Source organism: Papio anubis, chromosome 12 (genome assembly GCF_008728515.1).
Source record: "Papio anubis isolate 15944 chromosome 12, Panubis1.0, whole genome shotgun sequence".
Taxonomy (NCBI): domain Eukaryota; kingdom Metazoa; phylum Chordata; class Mammalia; order Primates; family Cercopithecidae; genus Papio; species Papio anubis.
This window is the reverse complement of record NC_044987.1, coordinates 102,248,440-102,258,258: the sequence shown is the minus strand read 5'-3', so window position 1 is coordinate 102,258,258 and position 9,819 is coordinate 102,248,440. Positions and strand designations below refer to the sequence as shown.

At 53.0% G+C, this 9,819-nt stretch overlaps 1 protein-coding gene across 1 annotated transcript; it reads left to right on the top strand.

Annotated features, from left to right (window-relative positions):
* Position 1: 1 nt before the first annotated feature.
* ACP2 (acid phosphatase 2, lysosomal) lies at positions 2 to 9,792 on the top strand. Its single transcript, XM_003909939.2, has 11 exons — positions 2 to 232; positions 772 to 867; positions 1,179 to 1,265; positions 3,148 to 3,300; positions 3,410 to 3,508; positions 3,588 to 3,677; positions 4,115 to 4,247; positions 5,601 to 5,683; positions 5,798 to 5,904; positions 6,024 to 6,199; positions 8,845 to 9,792. The coding sequence occupies exons 1-11, from the start codon at positions 119 to 121 to the stop codon at positions 8,976 to 8,978; spliced, it is 1,272 nt and encodes a 423-aa protein (XP_003909988.1). The 5' UTR covers positions 2 to 118; the 3' UTR covers positions 8,979 to 9,792.
* The last annotated feature ends 27 nt before the right edge of the window (positions 9,793 to 9,819 follow it).

Here is a 9,819-nt window from a genome sequence, read left to right as displayed (position 1 = left end):
TAAGTAAGATGGCGGCGAGCGCACTTCCGGCGTGTGTCCTTACGAGTGCGTCCGGGCGGCTGCTTGCAGGTGCCACCCAGCGGGTTCCAGCTTCTTTGCTGCATAGATTACAACGGTGATGGCGGGCAAGCGGTCCGGCTGGAGCCGTGCGGCTCTCCTCCAGCTCCTTCTCGGCGCGAACCTGATGGTGATGCCGCCCACCCAGGCCCGGAGTCTGCGCTTCGTTACCTTGGTAATGAGAAATGGGGTCACCAAAGAGTTCCCTGAAGCTAGAAGGGCAAAGGCCAGCTGGTGGGGGTCGGGGATCTTGGGAAGGAACAGCTGGTTTAGGAGAGGACGACTGGCCTGTGTAGTTGGGAGGCTGGGTTCAGGATTGACGTGGAGCCCTGGGTTATGGGGGTCAGAGTGACCGAATAGGTCGGGGTGAATCTGCCCTGAGACAGGGAAGTAGTTGAATGGTTAAGACTCATCCCTAAAGAAGCCTTTGGTTGTCTTTTTTCCTCAGTTGTCCCCACCACATATGTTGCTTTCACTTCTCTTTTCCCTTACCACCTGTACCTTGGCTTTGCCTGTGGTCTCCAGTGGCATTGCTTAGCCAAGTTAGAGTGTCTGGAATCTGGAAGAAGTGACTGACTCCTAACTGGGGTCTTTTGCAGCGAGTAGGCTTCCCAAAGGGAATGAGACTTCCTTCCCTAACATGAGGCAAAAGGTAGGCTCTGGGTCCCTATCGAGATGCTTCTGACCTATAGACAAACCATTTTCTTCCCTCAGCTGTACCGCCATGGAGACCGTTCACCAGTGAAGACATATCCCAAGGACCCCTACCAGGAAGAAGAATGGCCCCAGGGGTTTGGTCAATTAACCAAGGTGGGTCAGAAGCCAGCCTTTCCTCAGGATGAGCTGTAGAATGAGTGATGTCTAGAGCAGGCTACAGAACTTGGGGCCTTACTAAACTGCCTTTTCCCATATGGGTGCTGACTTTGACCAGATTTCATAACCTTAACCTCTGTGCCCATGATATTGCCGTGCATGACTGGCCACTTAATGAAAGACTTCTGGGATCAGATTAATTGACTCCAGCAAAGGGTAAACCTGGAAAGCAACAGGGCCTAAACCCCATGGGGCTTGTGAGCCACCCCTTCCCTCTAGACCCTCTTAACTTTTGGGTTTGCCCACAGGAGGGGATGCTACAGCACTGGGAGCTGGGCCAGGCCCTGCGGCAGCGCTATCATGGCTTCCTAAACACCTCTTATCACCGGCAAGAGGTAAGCTTGGGAGCTCCAGAGGCAAGGGGAATGGGGTATGCTGCCCTCATCTTTTGCTCTCAGGGAGCCTAAGGCTGAGGCTGGGCACTTTGGCCTCCTTCTTGTATTTTTGGTTACAACTACAGGAAAAGGCATCTGAGAGCTGTCTAGAACAAAACCCTAGGAGCTGAGTTGCCCCTGCTTGGCTAGGAAGAGGCAAACCTGATTAAGCATCCAAATTCAGTCTTATAGACGGGCCTGGCAAAGTGTTTTCTGACTCTTTGAAATCACAGGCTTTCCATCCAAGACATTTATTGAGTACCCATTAAAGGCCAAGAACTATGCTAGCACTTTGCATTCAGTGGTGCACCATACAGATATGATCTCTGTCTTCATGGAGCTTAGAATGTTGTGGGGGTATCTGATGATAAACCAGACAGGGCCAAGATGAAAGACAGCGGGGAAGACGCACGTAGATAGGGCTTGTCTTTCCTTGATCAAGATGAGGTCTTCGAGCCCTGTCTGCCACGCCAGGTCACGCTACGTTCCTAGGGCACATCAGGGAGGACTGGCGAGTGTGCCTGCTCCTTGAGTCCTTGCCCTACCCCAGGGATGGGGGAAGCTATTCCTCTGGTTACCACTGTCAGCCTCAGCTGTGTCAAGAGTCCCTAGATATTGTTAATTGTTCCCTTAAGGCCCAGCTCTGTCCTGAGCTTGTCCTTCCCCAGTTTCCTCCTCCCTTTTCATGAGCCACTATCTCTGAATAAGCTCTTCAAAATATTGTTTATTTATTTATTTATTTATTTTGAGATGGAGTCTTGCTGTGTTGCCCAGGCTGGAGTGCAGTGACATGATCTTGGCTCACTGCAACCTCCGCCTCCTGGGTTCAAGCGATTCTCCTGTCTCAGCTTCCCGAGTAGCTGGGATTACAGGTGTATGCCACCATGCCTAGCTAATTTTTGTATTTTTAGTAGAGACAGGATTTAACCATGTTGGCCAGGCTGGTCTCGAACTCCTGACCTCAGCTGATCTGCCCGCCTCGGCCTCCTAAAGTGCTGGGATTACAGGCGTGAGCCACTGTGCCTGGCCCAAAATATATACATATATTTTAAAGGGGTCTCACTCTGTCACCCAAACTGTAGCACAGTGACTTAATCATAGCTCACTGCAGCCTCAAACTCCTAGGCTCAAGTGATCCTCCTGCCTCAGCCTCCCAAGTAGCTGACAGGGTCTCACTATGTTGCCCAGGCTGGTCTTGAGCTCCTGGCCTGAAGCGATCCTCCTGCATTGGCCTCCCAAAGTGCTGGGTTTATAGGCGTGAGACACCAGGCCCAGACCTTTATCTTATTTTTTCTCCCTGGTCTCTAAGGGTCATCACTGGAGCCAGTTTCTGCCCCAAGGACCCTGATCTAGACAAGGAGAGAGGTGTTGTTATGAAACCAGACAGACCAGAGAGCCTTACTGATTGACTCAGCACTTTTGACTGGGAGAAAGGGGTATTCAATTAAGGCCATTCCCACAGGAGTTCTTCACAGAGTGGTGACAACCCCCAGTGGAGTGTTTGGGGGATGGGGAAGGCCAGAGGCCAGAGGGGGTGAGGGCCAGATGCATGGTAGGTTTACAGTTTGCTGGGTGACCCTCAAGAACAGGTTCTCCCCCGGGGCTCCACTTTGGGGTGACCAGGACTTCCCACCACACACACACACACACACACACACACAACACACACACACACACGGCTCCACTTCAGGGTGACCACAACTTCCCCACCACACACGCACGTGCGCAGGCGCACACACACACACACGACTCCAGGGTGACCAAAACTTCCCCACCACACGCGCGCGCACGCACACACACGCGCACACACACACACACACGACTTGTGTTGCTATCTCTGCAGGTTTATGTGCGAAGCACAGACTTTGACCGGACTCTCATGAGTGCTGAGGCCAACCTGGCTGGACTCTTCCCTCCCAACGGGATGCAGCGCTTCAACCCGAACATCTCGTGGCAGCCTATCCCTGTGCACACTGTGCCCATCACTGAGGACAGGGTGAGAGTGGCCAGCCCTTCCCTGGGATGGTGAGGGGACAGCTGTGGCCGTGTGCCTGCTGATGCCAGGCTCCTTTTCCCACTGCCTGTTTCCCCGCTTCGCTCTACAGCTGCTGAAGTTCCCGTTGGGCCCATGTCCCCGTTATGAGCAGCTGCAGAATGAGACCCGGAAGACACCAGAATATCAGAACGAGAGTTCTCGGAATGCAGTGAGTAGGGGCAGAGGTGGAGGTCGCCACACTGTCTTTTCCCCACAAAAGCACTGAGATCCTGATCCATTTTTCATAGCAATTTCTGGACATGGTGGCCAACGAGACAGGGCTTACAGACCTGACACTGGAGACTGTCTGGAATGTCTATGACACACTCTTCTGTGAGGTGAGCCCACTAGAGTGCCCACTGTGATCACTCTTTTTCCCCTCAGCAGGCCCAGGTCACCAGGACGGTAGAACACAGTGCCTGATACCGTCACGCCCCTGGGGAGGTCCAGGGAGGTTGTGCTTGTGAAACACGGGAACTTCCCTCACGGGTGACAGAGATCCTCAGAGTGGGAAATGGTTTATTAATTGTCAGCAGTCCCTGCTGCTCTCCACCCAAAGCTCCTTTCTGCTGAGTCTCACTTTTTGTGCCTGAGCTTCCTTTCCTGTGCCCTGCAGCATCCACACCGTCTGCCATGTCTCCTAGTTCCAGCCCCTCTGCCTCTGTCTCCTCTCCCTCCCTCACACACACAGGCACCTTCCCACTGGGGAAGAGAGCTGCCCCCTGGAGAGGCTGGCCTAGGCCTGGGGCGCTAACCTGCCCGCTGCGATATACAGCAAACGCACGGGCTGCACCTGCCGCCCTGGGCCTCACCCCAAACCATGCAGCGTCTCAGCCGGCTAAAGGACTTCAGCTTCCGCTTCCTCTTCGGAATCTACCAGCAGGCGGAGAAGGCCCGGCTTCAGGGGGGTGAGTGACAAAGACAGCATGTCACTCCACTCCTCAGGACCCTAAGGCGTTAAAAATCTGCTGTGGGGGCTTCTTACACACTTCCCTGTCTACTGAAACACTCCCTGCTCTTTCAGAACCAAATTCCCCTCCTCATGCCGCTAGTCACCAAATTTCCCCAGCTCTCTTCCTTTTCTGCCATCCTATTCTTTTTAAAAGAAATTGTTTATTTATTTATTTTTCGGGGGGACGGAGTTTCCCTTTTGTCACCCAGGCTGGAGTGCAATGGCTCGATCTTGGCTCACTACAACCTCTGCCTCCTGGGTCCAAGCGATTCTCCTACCTCAGCCTTCTGAGCAGCTAGGATTACAGGCACATGCCACCATGCCTGGATAATTTTTGTATTTTTAGTAGAAATGGGGTTTCACCATGTTGGCCAGGCTGGTCTCGAACTCCTGACCTCAGGTGATCCACCCACCTCGGCCTCCCAAAGTGCTGGGATTACAGGCATGAGCCGCCGTACCCAGCCTATTTATTTTGAGACAGAGTCTCGCTCCGTCACCTAGGCTGTAGTACAGTGGCACGATCTTGGCTCATTACAACCTCCACCTCCCAGGTTCAAGTGATTATCCTGCCTCAGCCTCCTAAGTAGCTGGGACTACAGGTGCCTGCCACCACGCCCAGCTACTTTTTGTATTTTTAGTAGAGACAGGGTTTCACTATGTTGGCCAGGCTTTCACTATGTTGGCCAGGCTGGTCTCAAACTCCTGACCTCTGGTGATCTGCCCGCCTTAGCCTTCCAAAGTGCTGGGATTACACACGTGAGCCATCACGCCCAGCCCTGCCATTCATGTTCTTAAGTTTCGCCCACATCAGAAGACCCTCCCTCTCCTAAATGAATAGCTGCCCCAAGAGAACCAGTGGGGGCCATTTTGAGAAGGCTGAGAGTAATACACATGCCAGCTTCCTCATTTGAGCACCTAAAGGCTTGCCGGCTGTCACACCTTTTTGACATCTCAGTTTTCAGAGCATATGGTAGTTACCCGGGCACGGATCCACCCACTGTGTACTCTGAAGCAATCTTACGTTTACATTTGTTTCAAACTGAAGTGCTTCTGTAAACACAGGCAGGTTTCTACATCCGTGTTGAAATATAGGCAAATACCTTGTTTTGTCTTGCTTCCTTCTATACATTTGACAGTTCTTAGAGAGGAGGGGTGCCACAGAGTTCTTACACGGTCCCTATGACACTAAAGAGTTCTCCGTGTAGGGGATGAGGCCCAGGCCTGGCAGAGGGTGAAAGGAGGACAGATAGGTGGAATTAGAAGGCAGGGGTGGCTGTAGCCGGCAACACCGGGGACTTTTCTCCTTCAGGAGTCCTGCTGGCTCAGATAAGGAAGAACCTGACCCTAATGGCGACCACCTCCCAGCTCCCCAAGCTGCTGGTTTACTCCGCGGTGAGTGCCTGCGCTCCCTAGCGTGCTGTGTCAGGCAAGGAGCTGGATTTCTTCTCTGTTCAGTTCCTGCGGGTGTGGGGAACAATGCTGACGGGGAGCCCCTCTCCCCCGCAGCACGACACTACCCTGGTTGCCCTGCAAATGGCACTGGACGTCTACAATGGCGAACAAGCCCCCTACGCCTCCTGCCACATATTTGAACTGTACCAGGAAGATTCTGGGTGAGTGGAGCTAGCAGTGTCCTCTGGAGAAGGGCCCTCAGGAGGTGGCTCGGGGCAGCCCAAGGACCCCATGACAGGCAGGCTGGGCAGCTCCCATGTTGCCTCCTGTCGACCCTTAGGAATTTCTCAGTGGAGATGTACTTTCGGAACGAGAGTGACAAGGCCCCCTGGCCGCTCAGCCTGCCTGGCTGCCCTCACCGCTGCCCACTGCAGGACTTCCTTCACCTCACGGAGCCCGTCGTGCCCAAGGACTGGCAGCAGGAGTGCCAGCTGGCAAGTGGTCCTGCAGACACAGGTGAGCTGTCACCAGACTCCTTGCTAGTCATGCCCCAGACCAACCTGCAGTTCACATCCTCAAATCTCAAGAGCTGTCGCACTCCCAGTCATCTGACTGCATTTGCTAGGAGTTCCCTCCCCGATCCCAGACCACTTTATACCTTCTCCCCACTTCTCACCCTCACGTGATGTCTCAGTTATATCACCGAGAAAATAAGAGCCAGGAAAGAATCGGCTCGTTCTTCCACCACCAGCTCCACCAGCTTACTTGCTGGGGAAGCCACTGCTTAGGATGGCCTCTCCACCCGCGCTCAGGTTCTCTCTCCTCACCTCTGCAAGGAGCTCTGACGCCTCTGCTTCCCTACTGGATCACTTCCCTCCCAAAAGCCCATCCATGACCTCTGAGAGCCACCTCCTCCCCAGCCACCAGCCTCTTCCCTCTCAGAATGGAATCCTCGAAAGAGCTGCCTAGACTCTGGCTCTGCTTCCTCACCGCCTGATCTCTTAAACTCACATTAGACAGTCTTGTGTCACCTTCCACTACTCTGAAGCCACACTTGTCTGGTGACCAGTGACCTCCTCTTACCAAAGCCAGTGACCAATTCTTAGCTTCTCTCACCTCTCAGCAGCATTACATAATTGGCCACCCCTTCCTGAAACACTTTCTTGGCTTCTCCTGACTTTAGTTGTCCCTTCCTCACTAAAGAACGGATGACCCAGGACTCATCCCTGGCGCTTTCCCCATCTGTGCACACCCCCAAGTGATCTGCAGCCTTATGACTTTATACCCATCTCCATGCTCACTTCTGTCCTTACGCCCTGACTCACAGATTCACCACCTCTTCTCTGAGCTAGATTCATATCCAGCTGCCGACTTGAGGTCTCTATGTGCACGTTAAGTAAGGCATCTCAAAGTTGCAATGTCTTAAACCAGATGCTTTTCCTTCCAAAGCTGCTTTTTTTCCAGGCTTCCTTGTTTCAGTCAATGCCACGAGTCACCTAGTGGCACAGTATAGCCCTTGGAGTCATTCTGCATACCGTTTCTCATACCCCTCATCCAGCCCACTGCCAGATCAGCTCAACCTTTCAAATATTAATACGTGCTCTTGCCTCCACAGTCCAATCTACTGTCAGCTTTTGCCGACCGACTGAAGTTTCCTAGTTCTTTCTGGTTCTATTCTTGTCCCTACCAGTCTTTCAGCACAGCAGAGTTAACTTTTTTTATTTTTTTGAGACGGAGTTTTGCTCTTGTCACCCAGGCTGGAGTGCAATGGCGCAATCTCGGCTCACTGCAACCTCCGCCTCCCGGGTTCAAGCGATTCTCCTGCCTCAGCCTCCTGAGTACCTGGGATGACAGGCATGCATCACCACGCCCAGCTGATTTTGTCTTTTCAGTAGAGACGAGGTTTCTCCATGTTGGTCAGGCTGGTTTCAAACTCCGGACCTCAGGTGATCCGCCCACCTTAGTCTCCCAAAGTGCTGGGATTACAGGCATGAGCCACTGTGGCCAACTGAGTTAACTCTTAAACCAGTTCACACTACTGTCCTCTCAGAATTTTCCAATGGCTTCCCATCACATGTAGAATAAAATCCAAGTTCTTCACCATGGCCTTCCAGGCCCTACTCCATCTGGTCTCCTGCCCCATCTCCTACACGCCCTTTGCTTACTCTGCTCTGGTGAGACTGACTTTCCTGATGATCCTAGCCCATGCCAGGCTTATCCCCACATTTGGGCCTTTTGCCCTTCCTTCCTGTCCTCTGCCCCATGACACTCTTCTCAGATCATTGTATGTCACTCATTGACTCCAGGTCTCTGTTAAACTTCTCACTTCCTCAACGATGCCTTCCCTGCTGACCTACTTTGCTTTGTCTCTCTGTATCACATTCATCACTGACCTGTCACTCCTAACTTTTTCTTTTTTTGAGACAGTGTCTCATTCTGTCGCCCAGGCTGGAGTGCAGTGGTGTGATCTCGGTTCACCGCAGCCTCCGCCTCCCAGGTTCAAGCAATTCTCCCGCCTCATCCTCCTGAGTACCTGGGACTACAGGCGTGTACCACCACGCCCAGCTTTTATGTATTTTTTATTTTTTTGAGATGGAGTTTCGCTCTTGTTGTCCAAGCTAGGGTGCAATGGCACGATCTCAGCTCACTGCAACCTCTGCCTCCCAGGTTCAAGCAATTACTCTGCCTTAGCCTCCTGAGTAGCTGGGATTACACACGCGCATCACTACGCCCGGCTAATTTTTTGTATTTTTAGTAGAGATGGCATTTCACCATGTTGGCCAGGCTGGTCTTGAACTGCTGACCTCAGGTGGTCTGCTCACCTCGGCCTCCCCAAGTGCTGGGATTACAGGTGTGAGCCACTGCGCCCGGCCAACTTTATTTAGTAACGATGGGTTTTCACCATGATAGCCAGGCTGGTCTCAAACTCCTGACCTCAGGTGATCTGCCCGTTTCAGCCTTCCAAAGTGCTGGGACTACAGGCATGAGCCACTGTGACCAGCCCATTTGCTTATTTATTACATCCCCTCTCCTAGCACGTAAACTCCATGAGAGCAGGGACTCTGTCTTGGCCACCTCTGTGTATCTCCTATATGTCAGAACAGTACCTGGCATATGATGGAACACTGACATGACCTTTCTCTTGCCTCCCCCATGCCCAGAAGTGATCGTGGCCTTGGCTGTATGTGGCTCCATCCTCTTCCTCCTCATAGTGCTGCTCCTCACCGTCCTCTTCCGGATGCAGGCCCAGCCTCCTGGCTACCGCCACGTCGCAGATGGGGAGGACCATGCCTGACAACCACTCAGCCCGCTTCCCTCCGCCTCCTAGGGGAGGTGGGCTGGGCCCTCGCTCCTGACTGTTGCTGCTCCCCAGCCCATGGATGGGAGATCCTGGGTTGGGCCTCCCTCTGATGACCCCAGCCAGATGAGCGAGTGGGGCTCAGCGTGGCCCGTGGTGCCTGTCACTCAGCATTCCCATGCCTGATGTTTACCAAGTGCTGTGTTGGACACTGGCTTTCTCCAAACAGGATTTGCCTCCTCCACGCTCCCTACACACCTGAGATGTAAACTAGCCGTCAGTGTTCACTCAGGACCTAGGATTAGAAAACGGCAGAGTTGGTGCTGGATCCACCTTGCGCTTCTATCAAGCCCCGTTCTTTTTCCTCCAGCCTGGAGTCTTTGGCAAATAGCTCAGAGGACACGGTCTTGCCTCTCAGTGCTTATTTTAGTGAGAAAACCAGCAAATACCAGGGGTACAAACATTGGCTCCCAAAGAACTGGATCACCCAACAGCCAGCCAGCCACATTTCCCTGTGTCTGGCTAGAGCCACCGTTAGACTCAGACAGAATGCTTCAGGAACCTTTGTCACCCCTTTAACTGGAGCAGGACGGAAGGGTGTCTGTACTTGGGAGGGAGTGGGGAGTGGTGGGAGGGGAGTTGCTTGTCACATGGAATCAGGAAACTGCTGTCCCTCAGCTGGGCTGGGGTCTCCAGGGACCTGAGGTACATGCAGGTTGTGAGCTGGAAAAGAAAGTTGTAGACTGTGGCCCAGAATAGGGCTGGGGCAGCTCCCAGAGAATGAATAGTGTTGTTTCCTATTGGACTGATAGTGCTGTTTCCTGTGCCTTTTCATTTC